We start from the raw sequence: 22,428 nt of genomic DNA on the forward strand, positions 1-22,428 counted from the left end.
GCTGGAACGGGAGGTTATGCGTTTGAGAAAGGAAGTGAGATCATCTCTCCTTTGTATCGATAGCTACCACTTTTTCAAATGCATACACTTCCTCCACTACCAGTTTCTGTATAGAGCCTAAAAGGGTTTACATTCAATTAAAAGGACTAAAGCAAAATAGAGAAGTCAATGAGGACTTAGGAGAAAGTAAAGAGGCAAATCAAAATTTGCAGGTAAGACAAATTTTAGTTGCAACTGCAACTATAATCGGCCACCCACGTTATAAAGTCTAATACAATTATCTTATTTTTACATGTACGTTTATTTCTAATAAGGTTAGTCAGTATCCAATGAGAGAGGATCAGGGGAAATGTGATTGTACATATTTAGTGTGCTGCTACCATCTTTCGGACACAGCCTGTCAGCTGTGAGGCCCAACAGCAAACGGTGGGTGGTCAGGTGCAGCAACACGCTTAAAGTGTAATCAACATCGCACCTGATTATAATTCATATCCAATAGGAACAATGCAAGTGCCTGACCACCCAAATCTTCAGTCCAGGCAATCCATTTATGCTAGAGCGCATACGTTCAAGATTCAGTTGTTAGCTAAAAAGGAAACTGAAAAAATCTATTATACATCTGAAAAGGAAACTGAAACAATTTATATGCCTACACAGGCACATCCAAAACACGGCACATGCATCTTAATAGAAAAACCTCAACTGCTTCACAAATGCTATAAAATCCAGTCCATGTGGTTACACCGCATATAATTGAATCGATTTCTCAAGCATTTCCTGCTAATAACTACTAGTCAATTATATCTTCCCAGTAATTCGAAATACAGTGCTCAGAGTCGGTCCTGATTCTAAATGAAGGATTAACTAAGACAGACCATAGGGAGCCATGCTGAAAGAAGAAAACAAGAAAACTCTAACCGCCGAAATAGCAATATCATCGATGAGATTAACTACTATCCATGCAAAGCCAGCAAGCCGGAAGGAGCTCTGTGTTTTAGATCAAAAGCTTCTCAATGGCATCCTGTGTTCCAATAGGTAGGTTATATTAAGAAATAGAAAAAAACCCATAGCCGAGAAGATTACATGAAATACATCTTTTGCATCACCATTTTGGACATACCTTGAGCTGCCGAATTTGTGGTTTCAACTGGCTTCCCTCATTGCTCGTGACAGAACAAGCAATCACAGGCCGTGTAACACCACATGCTCGACCAAGGGCCTGCTTTGATGGAACAAAAACGTAGGGCACATTCTGCAAAAAAAAAAAAGACTTGGTATTAATTAGTCCACCATCTTCATGACAATGCATATCATATGTTCATAAAATAGGCTTTATGCAATCGTCCCAGACAAGCCTTAATAATTTCTCCTTCAGGATGATTTGTTTAACAGAGGAAAAAGCAAAAAAAGAAGGGAGGCAGACAGTTAAATAGTGCAGTAGAACAAGGATCATAAAACTAAAATGTTTTAAAATTGGACAGTTTAGCAAAAACAAACAATTACTTGACCATCTGGATTGAAAAAAACCAAAGGTTTGGTGCCTATGCACTAACAAGCATGGAGAGTAAACTGGATCTTTATAGGGTAACATAGGTAAAATAAACAGTCACAGCACTTGAAAACTAATAATTGCTACACTATGTCACAGGGACTCGGCAAAACAGATGCCGCACCCGCGTCGACGCGACGTGGGTGCGCGTGCGGGTGCCGCACCGGGTGTGGTCAACACAACCCTGGGTGTGGTCAACGCACCCAGGGTCATTTTTGTCCACTGTTTGGGCGTAAAAAAAAATCCCCGATGAAAAGGAGGATTAGGGCAAAAAAATTTTTTGCCCTAATCTCTCCTCTCTCTCCCCCTGAGCTCGAGCTCTCTCCCATCGCCGCCCCAGCTCCGCCTCCCAGGCTCCTCCTCTCCTTTCGCAGGTATGTACCCTCTTTTTTATTTCTTGTTGGGTCGACAGGGAAGGGGCCAAGCCCCCCCCCCCTCTCTCGGTCTCTTGTTGGGTCGGCAGGGGAGGGGCTGAGGCCCCCCCCCTTGCTGCCTCGTTTTTCGGCACAGGAGGGGCCGAGCCCCTCCCCCATCTGGCTTTTTTTTTGGGTCGACAGATGATCACAGGCGAAATGTGCGGCCATCAGAGACACCTCCCAAACGAAATGGAGCTGCAGCAAGCACTCTCAACAAGAACGATGGCGAATCGGTGAGATGTGACATGCACCAGGATGATCAAGTGAAGGAGCGGACTCAGCAAGAGCAACTCGTCAACCAAGGGGCAGCTATGATCCTGTGCAGGATTCAGTGCGCTATACAGAGGATGGAAGATCCTGTGCAGGATTCCAAAGATATTTCTATTGAAGAACCGGCGCTAGGAAGAAGACCATGCACAACAAGCGCAGGACAACCACACCTCCCTCAACAGCTCCACTGATGAAGTTCTTAGCGTGGATTGTTAGAGGGCTGGGACGTCGGTGAGCCCGCCGACATATTTTATATACTCTCAAATCAGAGAGAATTGAGAACCATGGAAAATGGTATATTGGATGCACTATCCGTTCTCACACGGGGTCTTACCTACATCTACATGTTGGTTGCTTCTGTAAAAGAGAGACTTTGGACAGCAGAGAATGGTGTGGGTAGTCACCCCCAGAGCTAAGGTAATCCTTGAAACTTGAAGGTTTGACTTGTGATCCAGACTCACTAACTACTTTGAAGGTCGTTCAGCGGGTATGGATATTCCTCGAGCATGGAGAGGAGCATTTTGTTAAGTTTTGACAGATTCTCTCTACAGAAATCCTTTTGTAATTCTAACAAGCTGAAGGCCTGTGCCAAGCGGAGTCCTGTGCCAAGCTGAATGCCCAGGTTCGAATCCCTCTGCCGCATAGAGCTTAAGAGATATCTGGTAGGGGTCTGCCTAACACGAGTTTACCTATAAAAAAAATACTGGTAAACAATATATGATGTCAGAAGATCTACGTTGATCCTGACTGTCCAGCTGAGCCCCCCCTGCAGCTCCATTTCGTCTGGGAGGTGTCTCTGATGGCCGCTCCATTTCGTCTGGGAGCCCCCCCTGCTCCCTCGTTTTTGGCCGCACATTGCGTTTGATGATGAAGAAGAAAATTATTAACATCCATTACTCCATCAGGATATACTTTGGTATGTAATTTAGTTCTTTTATACAATACTTATTTGATTGATATTTAGGTCGATTTATGTAATTGCTTTACTTATTTGATTGATAATTTGATATTTAGGTTGATATACTGCATGCATGGCATGCATGATGAATCATATTATGACAATGTTTACTGTTAAATGTTAAACTGTTAAAACTTCAAAATTATATATATATATTTACATTTTTGCCCCTGCCGCACCCCCGCACCCGGGTTTTTTGGAAGTGCCACATCCCCGCACCCACACCAATGTGACATAGTTGCTACAGCTCCATTCAGTAGAAAATAAATAAAATGTAGTAATAGTAGTGAATCAGTGTTGTGAAAGGCGTTGAGGCGTAGTGAGGCGCTCCACCAAAAACCGAGGCGAGGCGAAAAGCGTATGCCTCAAAAAAAAATTTGAAAACTTAAAAAATATCTAAAAATACAAATAAATAAAGAAATGTTTTATTGATTAAATAACAATCAATAAGAAATAGAAAATCTCAAATAAGTACTAAAAAATATGAGATTAACATACAACAGTAACTAAAAACTAATTACATAACTGGAAAATATATGAGAATAACAAAAAAAAAGTTAAAATATACTAATAAACTGATTACATAACTGAAATAACTGGAAAATATATGAGATTAACCAACAAAAGTTAAAATCTATGAGATTATTCTAAAAAATATGAGATTAACATATAAAAGTAACTAAAAAACAGATTACATAACTGGAAAATATATGAGATTAATCAACAAAAGTTAAAATATATTAAGAAACTGATGAGTTGTGGAGCCTGATTCAGAGTTTTTTGCCCTTACAGAAGGGAGGGTCCAGGGGCTACCCTCGGCGCAGTCAGCGGGCGGGGGTCCGCGGGGGGGTGGGGGGGGGGGGGTTATATAACTAAAAAACTGATTACATAACTGGAAAATATATGAGATTAATCAACAAAAGTTAAAATATATTAAGAAACTGATGAGTTGTGGAGCTTGATTCAGAGTTTTTTGCCCTTACAAAAGGGGGGGTCCGGGGGATCCCCCCCCCGAAGAATTTTTTTTTTCTTGGGCTTATGTTTGGGACCCGGTTTCGTATGGATCAGACCCGATTTGTTTAGGTTTAGGGTTGTCGCCCTTGTCTAACAAAAACTAATTACATAACTGAAATAACTAAAAAATATATGAGATTAACCCACAAAAGTTAAAATATAATAAAAAACTGATACTTGTTTACAATAGAACAACATAGAAAGACAAACTCTTCTCTATTAATTATTTTATTTGGCAATGACAGGAAAATGAAAAACTATCCTCAATGGTAAGATGAAGAGCACTCGTGCAGCTTTATACTGCAGACAATGACTCAGGTCAAAGCTATAGCAGCAGCTTCTCCATGGCTAATTAAGAAAAAAAAGAGATTTAAAAGGGCAAAAACTGGTTTGGTTTGGAGCTCTTGTGCAAATGCCCCAACAAGGTCCACTTCAGGCTCAAAACTTAATTCAAGAACTTTACCTTTCAAGTTCAATCAATCAAGTTGATTCATGCAAGCACCTTTCACCTAGGGGTGTCAATGGTTTGGGTTTGATGATAAATAAAAAGGTTAAAAAAGAATCTGGGTCAGACCCGAAGGGTCCAATTAATATATGATATGGTTTGTGAACTTTCATACCATACATGGGCCAGACTGGAGTTCCAACTGAGATCCTCAAATTTCAATGTAAAATGGATGAAAAATATAAATTTACCAAAACAAGGTAAGGCGTGTACGCCTCAAGGCGTATGAGGCGTGCGCCTCAAGGCTTTTGCGCCTTATGTCTGCGCCTCAAGGCATAAAGCCCCTTGCCTTGAGGCGAGGCGGGCTTTTTGCACCTTGAGGCGCGCTTTTAATAACACTGGTGTCTGTTGTTGTTGCTTTAGTTGTGGTGCATCGAGACCCTTTCTCCATTTCTCAGATTTCTTCTTTAGGCACTGGTTGATGTAGTGCCCCATCTTCCCGCAACAGAGACAAGCTATGGTCTCTCAGGGACATGGGGTGTCCCGCATGATTGCGGTGGCACTTCAGGCAATCCTGTTTTGGCTGCTACTGGGGCCAAGCTCCTCCTTGCTGCTTTTGTTTCACTAAGGGTGTGTTTTATTGCTTGTCCAAGCTTGGACAGAACAAACTGTCCTTGTACCAGCACATGCATGTTCTTGTCCAGAACAGAACACACTATCCTTGTCAAGCATTTGCTTCGACTAGACAAGGACAATGTGTTCCTTGTGTCCTGCATTTGACTTGCATAGAGCAGACAACTTGGACACATAAAATGGGTCAGATAGCTTTGTTTTGGATCATCCGGCCCAATCTACTCCACCAAATTAGTGTTTGGACGAGTTTGGTTTGGTTTTTATCCCTAGATATGGATCTTGTATTGGATCCAAATAACGAAAAATGTTTAAAATGTGTATTTGCCCCCAAAAAATAGAAAACCATATTCATTGCATATACACATGCAAAATGGGCATCATATTGGATCCAATTCACAAAATGTCTAAATATTGTGGATTTTAGACCCAGATATGGGTCTCATGTTGGATCCAAATACCAAAAAATGTTTAAAAGTTGTATTTGCCCAAAAAAAAAATAGAAATTCATAGTTTGGTGATATCAAACTAGGATTAGATCCAATACAATCATTTACAAGCTATTTATATCTCAAAAGGGACGATTAGAAACTTCAAATCATGATCAACTCGCTTCAAGCTAGGGCAATCTTACGAAAGACAAAAAAAGAAAAGAAAAGAAAAAGAAGCCTTCCATCAAAATTGAAATTCAACCAGAGAAGACAAACTATAATCAAATTTAAAAACAAAATTTTGTAATATCCCAAAATAGAGAGCCAAATCAAACAATCATGATCAAATCCAAAAGCAAAACACCAAAAAAGGATCAAATTCAAGAGAATAATTTCCAAATTTGGGCAAATCCTAAAAGAAATACATCATCTCAAGTTTCGATCAACTTCAACAAAGCACAAATCAAATTCAAGAGAAACATAATGACACTATGGAAAAGCAAAAAAAAAAAACAACCACAAGCATCATCCTTGATTAAGGCTCCTAAGAGAGAGAGAGAGAGAGAGAGAGAGAGGCAATATCTTGGTAAAATCACTCTTCTCTGGTATTGAACGTGGATGTCGCCGGAGTTGGACGTCTTCAAGTGAGGGTGAGAGGAGAGTGCAAATAGGGATGGCAGTGGACTGGGGGAAAGAGGGGCCCTGCCCCGCCTCGCCCCATTTGGACCGAGGATGAAGGGTATGAAACAGAGATGGAGGCGGGGACGAAGGTTAAAATCCATCCCCGTTCAGGGATGGAGGCGGGGATGGACTTACACTTTTCCCCGCCCCGCCCCATCCCCGCCTAGCCCCGCCCCATCCCCAGTCCTTCTAAAGGATGGCAATAGACTACGGGGAAATGGGGCCCTGCCCCGCCTCATCCCCGTTTGAACCGGGGATGGAGGACGCAAAACGGGGATGAAGGTGGGGGTGGAGGTTAAAATCCATCCCCGTGCGGGGATGGAGGCGGGGATGGAGGTTCTAATCTTGAGACGGGGCGGTGGTGGAGACCCTGTCCCCCGCCCCAGTCCATTGCCATCCCTAGGTGCAAATGAGGAGAGTCGGGTGGGGTATAAACCCTTCCTGACTCTTGAGTTTTTCCTTTTTTTTCCCTCTAAAACAATCCCCCTTGGGTCCCTGTCAAACTCCATTCTGAGTGGGGGTGGGGCCAGAATGCGACAGAACACCAAAAAAGGTGTCTCGTGGGACATGGTGCTCCAGTGTCTCGCATGTCCATGGTTTGAGTGCATGCATGTCCTACGAGATGCACAATCAAACGTCCCATAATGGATTGCACGAAGGGAGAAAATTGTCTCACCCAAGTAACTTGGCCAAATCGAAGGAATAGGTGCCCAACTGGCTATGACAAAACAACTAGTGAGTAATGCCAACAAAGTATCCTAAATTCTTAACTTGGAAGAACAATATAAAATTTTGAGGTGAGCATCACAACTAAACCTTTTGTTGCTTAAGTATTTCTTCCCACACAAGAAATTTGATACTTCCTCTTCAAGCTCGAGAAATAATCATGAAGACTATATGCAGGAAATACCAATATCGAGTACGACATATGAGCTGGTAGTAGAAGAGGATATAACTCAAGAGACCGAGGACAAGATCGAGGAAGGTTTAGTGGAAACAACCACTTCTATTCCCAAACACACCAAATACGAACAATTTTGATCGATGAATGGTCATGGGAGCTTTCCAAACATGTAGACTCAACAACCACACAACCAGGTCATTTAGGCTCGTTACAAGCAACACACAAATCGTCTTTATCAAGCCAACCATCACGCAGAATGAACTTTCATCATAATATTTGAGTGTGATTTAGACCACAAAATGAAAGAATTGGTGAATTCCAAGGTCACGTCTAGCGTGTGTAAATCAAGGGTTTAAGATGGAGTTTCATCAAGTTCAATAAGTTATGGAGGGAATATGGTTGCACTTCCATTGAGTTTTGAAGATTTTGAGACTCATGGATTCATGATGCATTGACAGCATTGTGGCAAACCATGTGTCTGGGCCAGGTATGTTCTCTTCCTTGTCCCCATACAAAGGTAGAAGTATTTTCACAAGAGATGAGACAACACATCCTCTCACTCATTAGTAACGTCACTCTCCCAATTCCAAAGTGTTTCTTTGCCTTCAAGAATGTCTTTCTTGTTTCTAATATTAAAATGACTCATATTTCATAGGATAAAGGTTGGGTGGATGAAATGGAAAAGTGCAACTGGAGTGTTGTGCGATCGTAGAATGCCATTGCGGTTGAAGGAAAAGTTTTATAGGACGACTATTAGACCCGCTTTACTATATGGTACGGAATGTTGGGCTGCCAAGAGACATCATATTCAAAAAATGAGTGTAGCTGAGATGCGGATGCTTAGATGGATGTGTGGAAATACAATAAAAGATAAGATTCGGAACGAGGAGATACGTAAGAAGGTAGGTGTTGCACCCATTGAAAATAAGATGCGAGAGAATCGTTTACGGTGGTTTGGACATATTCGGCGAAGGCCTAATGATGCTCCAGTTAGAAGGTTGGAGAAATGGGAAAATATATTAGTTAAAAGAGGTCGGGGTAGGCCTAGGAAGACTTGGATGGAGATGATAGGAAAGGATATGAATGCTTTGAACCTCACCGAGGACATGGCATTGGATAGAAATGATTGGAGGAAAAGGATTCATGTGGAAGACCCAAAATGAATTTCTTTTTTGGTTCATATCGCTGACCCCAATTGTTTTGGGATGAAGGCGTAGTTGTTGTTGTTGTTGTATATTTCATATTCACAATTGTCTCGTAATAGTGGTGTCTGATTTTGTTTTCTTGAAGGATCAGTTATTAGGAAGCACACTCACTAGAAGACCGTGTGGGTGGAGCTTTACTTTGTAGGTAGTCAATCGAAGGAGCTCAAGAAGTTAATAGGGTGTGTCTTTGTGGCATCACAAGTTAGGGTATTGTGGTGTTGAGTCAATAAAAGCCTGGATAGTTGTGGAAATAGTTTCTTTTTTAATACAAGATGTTAGTCACTTTATATCTTGAACTTGTCAGTTAGTTAAACATTGTACTTTGCCTATTGTTTCAGTTCATGATAGATCAGCTTCTTTATTTGAGATTGTTCATTTTGATGTTTAAGGCCATGACCTACTCCATTTCTCAAAACTTTTTATTCTATTATTTTTTTATGATTATCCCCGATTCATGTGGGTCAGTTTATGAAACATAAAACAAAAGTTCTTGTAAGTTCCTAAGTTCTTTACTGAGAACAAATTTGGGAAGAACATTCATACCTCTAAAGTCTAATGCAATGGAGGGGAGAATATACATCCACTAAATTTAAGGATTATTTGAGGGACAATGGAATTGAACATTTCTCATGCCCAAACACTCCGTAAAAATGCAGGAGAGACAAAAGAAAACATACACACATAAATGGCATTGGCTGTCTCTTATATTTAGCAGTGGAATTCCTAAAGCCTTGTAGAGTGAAGTTTCCTATAAGTTGTATTCTTGATAAGCCACTTACCTTCAAGTGCTTTGGATGGAATATTTTCCTACCAAGTTTTTGTGGATAGACTGCCAGACCATAATTCCCTCAAGAGCTTTGGATGCATATGCTATGTGCATGTAGATCCTAGAAAAAGAAACAAGCTTGATCCTAAGGCAAAAATCTCTGTGTTTGTTGGATTCTTAGACAAACACAAAGGCCTTCATTGTGATAATCCCAGAACAAAGAGATTTCAGTTTCCTAACATGTTATATTGGATGAATTGAATCTTCATTGCCCACCTAAAGGCATTAGTGCAGAAAATTTTCAGCATTACAGCAACCAAGGTGATACAATATGTGAGCTAGTGTTCCTAAGCAAAACTGAGCAGCTATGTCACATAGGTGCAAGCGCGGATACGGATACGGATGTGGGTGTGGATGCAGAGGGTCATGGCAATTTCAAAAAACTTGGGTGCAGGGCTGCGTATATATATATATATATATATATATATATATATATATATATATATATATATATATATATATATATATATATATATATATATATAAACTGGAGTTGGTTAGGATTAATCGAATATACTTTTGGACAGAAATAGACCTCAGTGTGGTTGACTTCACCTGACACAAAGGAAGTTGTGTCCAAGTGTCACACCCACGTCGGTGCAGTAGCAACACGGGTGCATTGTCCTGTTAGAAGAGTTCATGTTACATAGCTGAGCAACATGCAGCATGTGAAGAAATAGAGATCATGCCTTACAATCCAGGCAAAGAATTTATTTAATTCTTTGAGCAGCCAAGTACCCCACAATGTCGGACAGCAGTGGAGGCAAGGAAGGATTAGGAAATTAGGAAGATGCAGCTTGAACAAAGCATCTTGCAGCATGATGAACACGGTCAAGGGAATACTGAGGAACCTAATGCATTAAGAGGTGATTTATAAGGTGCATACATACCTAAAAAACAGTGAATGAAAGTGGACAGCAAATGAGAAGTTCTAAGCAGCATTGAAGGTCATTTATTGTGTATAGTAGAAGGAAAACCTCAAAAGATGCTGGAGGTTGAGAATCATAACTACAATTCAGATTTGAAAGAAATGAAGATAGGCAGCCAAACCAACTGGTGAGGTGACATCCCACAATCAACAACAAATGTTGAGGGAGAGCTTCACGTTCATGCAGAATCACAATTAAGACAGAGTACAGAAGTTAGCTTGAAAAGATTCACATAAGTGAGGCATCCCATATGTAGATGGGGAATGTTTTACACATTGAATATAAGATGTTCATCACTGAAGCATTGAATATGAAGGAACCAAATACATATTATGAGGCCATCAAACATGAGAAATGAAATCAAGGCAACGTAGCAATGACACAAAACACATAGTAGGAAGGCCACAAGGCAAAATTGTCGTTGGATACAAATAAGTACATCAAATAAAATACAAGTCTTATGATAGCATAAAAAGATTTAAAGCCCGGCTGGTTACAAAAGGATATGATCAAAGGCATTGATTTGATTATGAAGGAAATTCTGTGGTAGTTAAAATTGTTACAATGTGTCATATTGTCACTAGCACTTTCCTTGGTTGGGAGTTGTACCAAACTACCAATTGGATCTGAAAAATGTCTTCCTGCATGGTGAATTAAGGGAAGAAATCTAGATAGAACAGACACAAGGCTTCGAGCAAGTAAATCCACAAAATTATGTGTGCAAATTGAAGAAATCTATATATTGACAGAGCAAGCATCAAGAACTTGGTTTCAAAGCTTCCACAATGCATTAAAAGAGAGAGCATTCATCAGAGCTGAAGCTGACCAATCATTTTTAAAAGAGAGAAAAGAGCCATGGTGATTGTTCTATTATACGTTGATGATATAATAGTGACTAGCAGCTCTTTGTAATTGATAAGTGAAATCAAATCGTATTTGAACTACAAAATTCAAATGAAAGATTTGGGTCACCTTCAATGTTTTTTGGGGATTGAGATTAACAGAACACCAGGTTGCTTAAAAATGTCACAACAAAAATATGAAATGATATGCTACAAAAAAAATGTTAAATTACAAGCCAGCAAAGATATCTTTTGCAATGAACAAAAGACCAACAAAGGATGAAAGAAACTCATTAACAAATGGAGAAAGTCTCAAGAGCATAACTAGAGCCTGCAATACTTTACTCTTACAAGATCACACATTGCATATGCAGTGAACCAGGTGTGCCAATATAAGCATGCTCCAACTACCACTCACATAGAGGCATTGAAAAATATAATGAGATATGTCAAAGGAACTTGGGGGATGGCTTCATCTATTATAACAATAACCTCATGCCCATAGTGAAAAGATCAAGCCCATAGTTGGTTTTTCAAATGCAGATTGGGCAGGAGATCCAGATTCCAAAAAGTTTGTATCAAGATATTGCGTAGATTGAGATATTTAACTTCATGGCACAATAAAAAACAAGAGTGTGGCTGGATCTAGTACTGAGGCTGAATACAGAGCCCCAGTCAATGAAATATCTGAAAACACATGGATTCAAAGTAGGGGTGTCAACGGGTCAGGTTTGGTTCAGACCCAGACCTGATTTGACAAGATTTGGACAAATGGCACAAGTCATCAAGCAGTATCTTTATCCTCCAAAACTTACCAATTTCAGAGCAATGCTATTCACCAAATTATGCATGCCTTTCCATCCTATTCAATAATTAAGTCAAAACATCATTGTTAAAAGCCTGCTAAATATATAGGCCTCCATCAACCAACCACCATAATATTTAAAGATCTTTGAAAGGAACTTGATGATATTGGAGTTTCTATCCAAGGCCATTGGAGTAGTGAGAGAAATCTCCAATACCATTATAACTCCATTTGAGGGTTAAAGTGTTTGTAAGTTTTCCTATGGGCTGAATTAGAAAGGTGTATGCAAACAATGTAGTAAAACTCATAAGGTGGTGTTATTCAATCCTTTCAAGTTGCATGTGTCTTAGTAAATCATGACGTCCAAGTTTCAACATCATGTGGACTCAAAAATCAGTATATGTTCATCATGCAACAACATTGAACCACACAAGTTAAATGTTTCAAAATGAAGAACACAAACATGATTATAAGTTTATAACCCACCCCCTACCCAAGTAGTCACTTAGGCACCTAGGTGATAGGCTTGCACTAGTTAACCTAGGCACACTAGGAGGGATTTTAACTAAAAAAATAAGTACATAACCAACCCATAACCATGGAAGTTGGGTACTTAATATTGATATTATAAGGTGGTGGCTGAAGATTTTCAAATCCAAGGTTTTTCATTCAAGCATGTAGGAACTACTCACGGTTCTTCCACAGAATTATATTTTATCTTTACATGACATTTGGAAGGGGTTTCATGGAATGTGAGCTTACACAACTCTCTCCAATAAAAAGGACTCTAGTCAGCTACAACTATAGAAGTCTCTTAGGGTGAGGAAGATGATGCCCCGATTTCCAAGAAGTATTAGGGAAGATACCACATGGACATAAGAGGGACCATTTCCAAGGGACCAAAGAGAGTGTAAAAATCAGTGTCACAAATATCAGAAAAAAAAAAATTGAATTTATCATGATTTTATTATGATAAATTCAACAAATTATAAAACCACAGTCAATTCAAGATATCAGATTTCTCAATGTGTCATGATTTTAATGGATTTTAAATTTTATTAAAAAAAATCATATTTTCTTTGTTCTCATTACATTTTTAAATTTTCATATTTAAATATACATACCAAGAATTTCTCAAGATTTTCCACTGTAATAAATTAATTTATCATGGAATTTTCCCTTGCCAAGAAATCTTGACATTGAGAAGTGGGACTAAGATTCAAACTGTGAAGCCCTCCCTACTGATTAGGCAGAAGAGTTGCACAAGATGTTTGAAATCACTATTTGTTGATGCACACTAACCTAAATGATATGTTTCTTTTGAATTGTCTAGTACTTTAGGCTAGTAAAAAAAGGGAAATTATAATTTTTCAAAAGCTTGTGGCGAGCTGAAGCTAAGAATGGTTTGTGTATTCATATATTGTGGCTGAAATCCAAACCATGCTTTTCTACTCATATAAAACTGATGGCTGAAATCCAAACCATGCTGTTCTACTCATATAAAACTGAAAACAATTGATATATAAGGTTAAACAAACTATATCCTTCTTTCTTCATCATAATTGCATACATAGCATGAGGAGAACATGACATGCATATCAATTTGAACCCTCACATCCATAATAGCAACAATCTTCTGATACCAAAGTAACACAAATGGTGTTGTCGACATACAGGTGACTATGTAATGTCAACTTGAGTTTTAATTACTCAATAGCTCGAAAAGTAGAGGCATGAACGAAAAACTAATGGACAAAAGTCAATTGAATGCTAATTAACTCTTGAAAAGACAGTATAAATAAGAAAACATGTTCAAATTCCCCAACTACAAACCAAGCAAATACAGAACAATATTCATAACAACAAAACATAGGCTAACCAGAAATCAGGGGTTTCAAATCTGAACCCAAGAAGCAAGAGAGCCCCTTCCGAAATGAAAAGGAAATTCAATTTCTACAATAGAAGCAGCAAGTCAAGCAGAGATGCACATTAACAAAGAGCTCTTCTCAAACGAACAACTCATAACCCGCAAAATGAGTAATAGCGCCAGCTATCAAAACAATCTACATTAACAAAAGAGTACCTAGCTATCAGGTACTACTGTTTCGACAAATGAAGAAAATAAGTAAGCATGCACATCATCAAAGGTATTCCACTTTTGACAAATGAAGCATATCATCAATGTTTCCAAGAATAAATGAACGCATCAACAACCGCTTGAGTGTGTGTTTCTGCTATGAACGTATCTACACTAGCATGCACATGCACACATCCAAAACGAAAGGGGAAAGGCATTTAAAAAAACAAAAAACGAAAGAGGAGGAAGAGGAACATAAGAATTAAGAAGAATAAACAGAAAGGAAGCAGTATAGACGACCTTGTCCTCAGCTAACAAAGGAAGGTGGAGAAGAATCTCCAAGGGCTCAGTGTCCGCAGCCATCACGACGAACTCCGATATCCCTCTGTTCAGAGTCTTAGTGGCTGTCACCCCCCGTAAGGCAGAAACAGAAAAAAGAGACCAGTGAGCCCTTTTTATTGGGCATATTTGGAGAAGAAACACAATGCATGAAAAGAGAAAGAAAAGAACCTTCATTAGCCCCTTTCTTGAGTTGCTTGTAGTTGGCAGCCTGTTGGATCAAATCCAAGATGGTGATTGTCAGCTGAGCGGAGGCCAACGGGTACGCCTTCGGGTTCACCGCCTCCGTAGCCTTCACACATCATAATACAAACGAGACGAAGTCATAAACCAACTAACGAGACAGACAGAGAGAGAGCGGAAAAGCTCATCACCATGATCTTCATCACTAATGCAAAGAGACGAGAGGCCAGAGATTTTCTCTTTTCTAATGAAGAGAAATAACAATGAAAAGAAGAAGAAACCGTACCATGATGGAAGAGATCAAGAGGGGAAACCCGGTGGCTGGAGAGCCAGAGATAGAAAGGAAAAACCCAACGCCTTTTGCAGCGAACACTGAAAGAGAGAGAGAGAGAGAGAGAGAGAGAGAGCTGCGGCAGCAGGAAGAGGAGAGGGCTTCGTGCTGCCGCCGTCAATTATTTGCTTGTGGAGGTACATACTTGGGGTATCCATATATACGTAAAGCGCACGCGTGATAGGACAAACGGCACACGTATTAGGAAAAAATTTAGAGATGAAACAATATCATTAAAATTAATCATATCAATTTAAAATAAAAAATATGTCAATATATTATAGCAGATCATAATCAAATCAATATGAACTTAAAAAATTACTCTTATAAGAAAATCTAACTCTTTAAACAAGATTAGTGAAAATAGGAGGGGATGTCTATTTTAAGCAACCAATACTTCATAAAATAGTAGCCAAAACCCAAGTCTACGAGGAGCTATTTGTTTTTTCATTAGGAAGGCTATTTATTTGAAAAAAATACTAATGCTAATGATGTTTATATACAATAGTATTTGGGTTCAGGTTTTGGATCAGCTCGAGTGATGGGTCAAGTCCAAATTGGATTCAGGTTAGAGCTGAGGTCAAGCACAAAATGAGTTTGGGTATACTTTGGGTTCGATTTGGAGTCAATTCAGTAACAAATTACATAAAACCAATTGGTGGTGTGCAAAAATGGGTCATGCACAACAGCTCAGGTTAATTTTTTCATACCCAATATCTGATCCATTTTAGAACAGGTCTAGCTTTTAGATCAGACCCAAACCCATGAGTCTATTAAGATTAGATTAGGTTAGATCAAATCTGTTCGGGACATCGGCTTGGTCAGCTGTACTTGGTCCAGTTGCACTCTTAAGGCACGAAGCGAGAAAAACTCTCATAAGAAAATAAAGTTTTGATATAAGAAGTTTTTAAACAGAAATATTTTTTGCTTGTTTGTGTAGCATGAGAAAAACAAAGTGAGAAAGTATGAAAAAAATTACAGGAGGTGAGATGGATGGTGGAGGTGATGGCGAGATGAGATGGTGATGGTAAGATGTGGTGAGATGGGGGTGGTGGGGAGTTTAAAAATAAATTTTCTCTTGTTAAGAAACATTCATCCACCCTTCCCCCCTAGAGGAATGTTTCCTATCAAAAAGTGTACTTTTTAGAAAAACTCTCTCAACTAAAGTCATTCTCTATTGGAAGGGTCAGAAAATTCCTATGCACCCAAATAGACTTTTTTGGGCAAAATAGAATCAGATCTGATTCGGGCTGGCAATGACATAGGTTATTGCCAAACCAGTTGAATCCAAACCCGAATCCATTCAGCAATAATCTAGATTGTTCCTGAGTAAATTGGGTCTAGACATAGATTTATTTGGTGACAACCTAGGTTGTCACCCAACAAAATGGATCTAGGTCTTAACCCGATCTATTTCTTTTTAGCCATCGCCCAAGGAAAAAAAGCCAACCATCGGCTGGTTATGATCTCTTTTTTCATTGTTTTCTGGCCCATTTTGGTTGGAGCTTCAAGATTTTTTTTCATAAAAAATATAAAAACAAAAATGAAATGATTTTCAGGCAAAACCCATGATCTTTGTTATGTTTTTGACTAAAAATCATGTGTAAAACTGATCAAACCCACTCTAAAATCCTTGACTTGTGCCCTTTTTCATCTTATTTGATAATAAAATATTTTTTACGGGTGTAAAATAGTACAAGTGATTTGGATGAATAAGCCAAGTACCAAATGAAATAACTTACATGATTCTTAAAACATGACCATAGTGACAATGTTCTTTTTCTTTTTTTTTGTCTATTGCTTTTGAAACATATGACATCATTGATTTAGTTATTACATTGCATTTTTTTAGTTTTGAAGCATTACTATCAATGCACTCTTATAATTTGAAAATTCAACAAGCACAACTAAATTAACAATAAATACTAAGATGTTGTTCACATTTATGATGAATAATATCACAATTTTATTATATGACATGCAAATAGAGTCTTCTTTGCATTACTAGGTAATTTGATTACAATAAATATTTATATTGCTCTTACCTATACTTTTATAACTTTTCATACTTAAAAATTAATTGACATTTTTATATGATTATTTGAGTTGTTGGGCAAAGATGTTTTACACATAGGGATGCCTAAGCAGAGCCATATATTAAACATGAAATTAATAAAAAATAACTAATGATAAAAATCAACAAAATGACAGGTTGGTGTTTAACATACTTGGGTATTAAATATCACTTTTTTCTTAAGAACATGAAGAGTATGCAAAGTTCATACAAAAAAGATTTTTAGTATAACATTCATCATATAAATAAAAACCAAAAGTTTCATATTGTGGACATTGACTATATAATGTATATATCTACATGAATTATTAAAATAACATATATTAATTTTTTAAAACATGTCTAATGTAATCTATTATGTGATAAAAAAACTAAAATAATAAATACATGAACACATTTATCAATAAGTTAGTATTCACCAATTTTGATGTTTTATTTAAATATGTTTTATAAATAAATAATGGTTTATTTAATCATTATACATTTTGCATAGTTATAGTTTGTTTCATTTTCTTTCTTACTGCATATAATTGATTATTTTTCAATGTTATATTATAAATAAAATATTATTTGTCAAAATGTAATATAATTAATATCATTTTAGCAAAATAAAATTAATTATAAAATATAACTCAATTAAATGCTATACTTTTTAATACTTAAATTATTAATAAAACATGTTTAGTATAATCTATTCTTTGATTAAAAAACTAAAATAGTACAATACATGCAAATTTTTATCAATAAGATAATATTCACCATTTTGATGCTTTATTTAAATAGGTTTTGTGAATAAAATAATGGATTATTTAATCATTACACATTTTACACAATTTTAACTACTTTTATCATCATTTTAACTATCTATAATTAATCATTTTTTAATATGATATTATAAATAAAAATTATTTGTTAAAATGTAATATAATTATAATGTTATTTTAGTTGAATAAAATTCATTATAAAATATAATTCAATCAAATACAATAATTTTTAATATTTAGATTATTACTAAAACAACATTCACTTGATACTTAATATGCATAATGTTTTAAGTTATATGAACTTTCAAGATCAATTTATTATAAGGGCTTGATAAATAATGTGATTAAAATTTTTTTAACATAAAGTTTATAAATAAGCTAATATTTATTGTTGTTTATATTTGTTTAAATATTTTTAATTACTATTTTAGATTTTATACAGTTATGGCTCATTGATTTATGTTTTTAACTTTCAAATATGACATTGGTTCTTGCTTTCATATAATATTACATAAACTTGTTTAAACAATCCTTTCAATGTTTTTATAGTTTAATAACTAATTTCATGTTCATTTTCACTATCATATATAATGTTTTAAATATATATCTCACACAAAAAAATGCATCACAAGTTGTAGAAGCATGCAAGATACAAAGTTAACACTAAATCAAAATAAATTCAATATGTTATTAATCAAGCGCAAAAGAGAAAATATAAACTCAAATAGCTGAAAATTAATTTTAGATCCTACATGAAATTAATTATGTTATAACCTAGAAAATTGTAATGCAGGTATATTATTTCAAAACAATTCCAAAGGATTTAACAAGTTCACTAAAGAAAATGAGTGGAATTAAGAAGAACCCAACACATTCAAATCAAAGAAAACTCAACAAATTCAAACACTTTTTATTAATTTTTTCAAAAAAATAAAAGAACAAAGGTAATAAAGGAAAATATACATGTATTTCAAATGCTACGCCTCATATATGCTACTCTATATAAAAAAATCGAACATATGGAATCAAATTTAATGTTAATTGAAAAGAAAAAACACATACGTAACTAAATGCTAAGTGGAGAAAAATATATAAAACCTAAAAACCTAATGAAATATCACGATTTATGCCATTTAAAAAATAAAAACTAAATAAAAAACCTAAATCCTAAACAAACATCATTCACATATATATGCTAATCGAAAAAAATCTAAAATTATAAGTTTTTAACTAAAATTAAGTATGTAGAATCATGTTTAATGTTGATTAAAAACAAAAACACTAAAGTACCTAATTAAGTATTCACCTCATTTAAAAAACTAAAATCAAACCCCTAATGCTAATTGAAAAAATGCAAAAGAAATCCTAAAACCTAATTAAATATTCATGCTATTTAAAAAAATAAATATAAATCTTAAATCCTAACAAACAACATTCATATATATAATAATTAAAAAACCATAAGATTCTAAGTTTATAGCTAAAATAAAGCATGAGGAATCAAGTTTAATGTTGATTGAAATGTAAAAACACAAAAATGACAATGAAATTTGAAAAAAGTACAAAAAACATTGAAACCTAATGAAATATTTATGGTTCATGCTATTTAAAAAATAAAAACCTAAATCCTAAACAAACATCATTCACATTTATATGCTAATTTAAAAAATCACCTAAAATTCTAAGTTTCTAACTAAAATTAAGTATGTGAAATCATGTTTAATATTGATTAAAAATAAAAACACTAAGATACCTAATTAAGTATTCACCTCATTTAAAAACCCAAAATCAAACACTTGAATGCTAATTGAAAAAAATGCAAAAACACTTAAATCTTAATTAAATATTTATGCTATTTAAAAAATCTAAATATAAAACCTTAATCCTAAATCTTGAGAAACATCATTCATATATATAGTAATTAAAAAAAGCCCTTAATATACTAAGTTTATAAGTAAAATCAAGCATGTGGAATCAAGTTTAATGTTGATCAAAATGTAAAAACATAAAAATGCCTAAATGCTAATTAAAAAAAATACAAAAAATCTTAAAACCTAATCAAATATTCATGGTCCATGCTATTTAAAAAATAAAAACTAAATAAAATACATAAACTATGTACAAACATCATTCACATATATATGCTAATTAAAAAACCTTAAATTCTAAGTTTCTAACTAAACTCATGTGGAATCATCAATCATATTTAATGTAGATGAAAAATAAAAACACAAACTAGTGTTGCATTCATCTTATTTGCAAAAGCAAAATAAAAAAACCCGAAAAGTCCTAAAGCCATAAACCTTTAAAAAAAAACACAAGAAGAAGAAGAAGAAGGAGTGCCCACCACCCCATGCCCACCGGATGTCTGACTCAAACGACAAAATTTGGACTTGGGGAGAGAGAGAGAGAGAGAGAGAGAGAGAGAGAGAGAATCACCTTCTAGGGACTATATCGTTGCATTGCGCTAGAGAGAGTCATCGAATAGGGGGAGATACTTGTCAAATTATTGGGGAGTCGGAGACACTGCAGTCTAGAGAGAGGAGTTGGTCATATTGACTGTAGCATGCTTTCTAATGGCAACCATCTTTTTTTAAAATATGCAATTTGTTAGAGAAAACATATCATAAAGAATCAATGTCTTGAAAAACACAAAAAATTTGTGATTTAAAAAATTGTGCTTTCACATTGGTTCTGCTTGTTCCAAAAAGTGATTTTGTGACCCTTGGTGGGTCAGGCCCAAATGGTGCCCACCTTGACCCAGTCCACTCTTTAGAGTTCTAGGTCAAGGTGGGAAGTACCCACCCTAACCCAATACTACAATAAGGGGTTTTTTTTCATGTCAGGGTGGGCACATGACCACCCTTGCCCCATGTGGCTTTGTCACTGAAGTTAAATATGTAATACCCAAAATTTTTAATGAATTACAAATTCTGAAGAAAATTCAAGTTTTGTTTCTAATTCATTGTAGATACGAATTTTAATTTCAAAACCATGATATATTGGTAAGTATTGGTTAAAATGAAAATTTGAATCCATAATTAAAATCTTGATAAAATTCTATAGAGGCTTGTTCAAAAATCGAAATTCAGGGACATTCTTGTCATTAATCAAATCATCAAGAGTAGCTTAGTAATTTGCCAATCTAGTGAAATTTTTTGATAAAATACCCAACTATATAAGCTCAAAACAGTATTTTTTCTGTTAGGGACGATTTCAGGGAATTCAGAAAATTGTCACAGACAAAAACGGTAATTTGCCATCCTCAGTGGCAGACCCAACAATTTTATGAACTTCAGAAGGGTAATAAAGTAACTTTTGAATCCCTTATGGCAAACCTGAAAGATGAGGAAGGGTCAATGCTAATTTAGGTATAAAAATCTAGCTAAGTGAATAAAATATATTATTTTATAATATTTTAATCTAAGAGCCATGGTTTTCAAAAAACCACTGACCTAAAACCATGGACAAACCATGGTTTCCCAAAACCATGGGAGGACAAGTGTCACTTCTCAGCGAGGAGGTGACACTAACCATCTCTCTCCTTTTGACACTTGTCAAAAGAATGACAAGTGCCATTTGAAAATAAATATTTTATTCACTTTGGTAACAAATGTCACCAAAGTGGGACCCACAGGTGGGGGGGCACCTCCTCTCTCTCCTATAAATACCCCCACACCCCCTCTCTCTCTACCCAAGTTCTGAGGTCCCCTCTCTCTTTAAGCTCTCTCTCTCCCACTTTCTCTCTCTATCTTTGAATTCCTCTCTCTAGATTTTAGTTCAAAAACCTTCGTTTAATCTCATTTTTTTTAAAACCTCTTATAGCCTCTTTCCTCTCTTCTTTGGTGGCATTCGTTCCTACGTAAAAGTTTCGACGAGTTAAATCCAGCCTCGGGAGCGCTGCCTGCAGGAGTACTGCTAAATTTAGTAGAAAAGTTGGATTTGGATAGCGAAAGCGCTGCTCAAATCAACTAAGCAAGGTTAGTATTCATAAACCATCTTCTTAATTTGAATTCTCCATCTAAACCCCAATTCTACTTCTTGTGGATTTAAATTTTGGCAATTTTGCCAAAATTTAATCCAAACCCAACCTCTACACAGAGGAAACTCTGCTCAATTTTTTCTAAACATTTTTAAATAACCAGAACTACTATAGTAGTAGTTCTAGCAATTTTTTTCTAAAAGAATTTGAAAAATAAAAATTTCGTAACAAAAGTTTAGGCAAAATTATTTTAAATGATTTCTGAAAAGTAGAATTAGTATAACAGTAATTCTGACCAATTTTTCTAAATGATTTCTGAAATTTTTAATTATTTTAATCAAAATTATGACAAAAGTTTTTTTTAGATATTTCAGAAATATCGAGTTTATTTAGTAGAAATTATATCAAAATTTTTATAACTATTTTAGAAAAAATCGATTTGTATAAAGGAAATTCTGTCAAAAATTTCAAAATCCTATTTAAATATTTGAGTCAATTTTTTTGAAAAACCTTTATAAAAATATTTGTGACGCAAAGTCATGTTCGAATTTTTACAACTTGAATTCAAGTTCAAACCCTTTTTCGAACATTTGAGTTATTACAGAGGAAACTTTGTAAAAAAAATTATAAAAGTTTTAAGGTCAGTTATAAATAAAAATTTAGATTTTTAATAACCCCTTAAAAAGATATTTTTTTAAATTTATAGGGCACAAATATTGCCTGAAATTTGATATAAAAATATTAACTAATATAATGAATTTTATCAAATTAAA

At 35.7% G+C, this 22,428-nt stretch overlaps 1 protein-coding gene across 1 annotated transcript; it reads right to left on the reverse strand.

The window, feature by feature from the left end:
* Positions 1–640: 640 nt before the first annotated feature.
* LOC149828422 (uncharacterized) lies at positions 641–14,948 on the reverse strand. Its single transcript, XM_090016842.1, has 5 exons — positions 14,791–14,948; positions 14,493–14,613; positions 14,283–14,386; positions 1,121–1,252; positions 641–1,021 (listed from the first exon to the last, which is right to left on the reverse strand). The coding sequence occupies exons 1-5, from the start codon at positions 14,791–14,793 to the stop codon at positions 995–997; spliced, it is 387 nt and encodes a 128-aa protein (XP_089872968.1). The 5' UTR covers positions 14,794–14,948; the 3' UTR covers positions 641–994.
* Positions 14,949–22,428: the final 7,480 nt, after the last annotated feature.

This window comes from Nuphar pumila, chromosome 9 (genome assembly GCF_984573655.1).
Source record: "Nuphar pumila chromosome 9, dmNupPumi1.hap1.1, whole genome shotgun sequence".
In the NCBI taxonomy this organism is placed as follows: domain Eukaryota; kingdom Viridiplantae; phylum Streptophyta; class Magnoliopsida; order Nymphaeales; family Nymphaeaceae; genus Nuphar; species Nuphar pumila.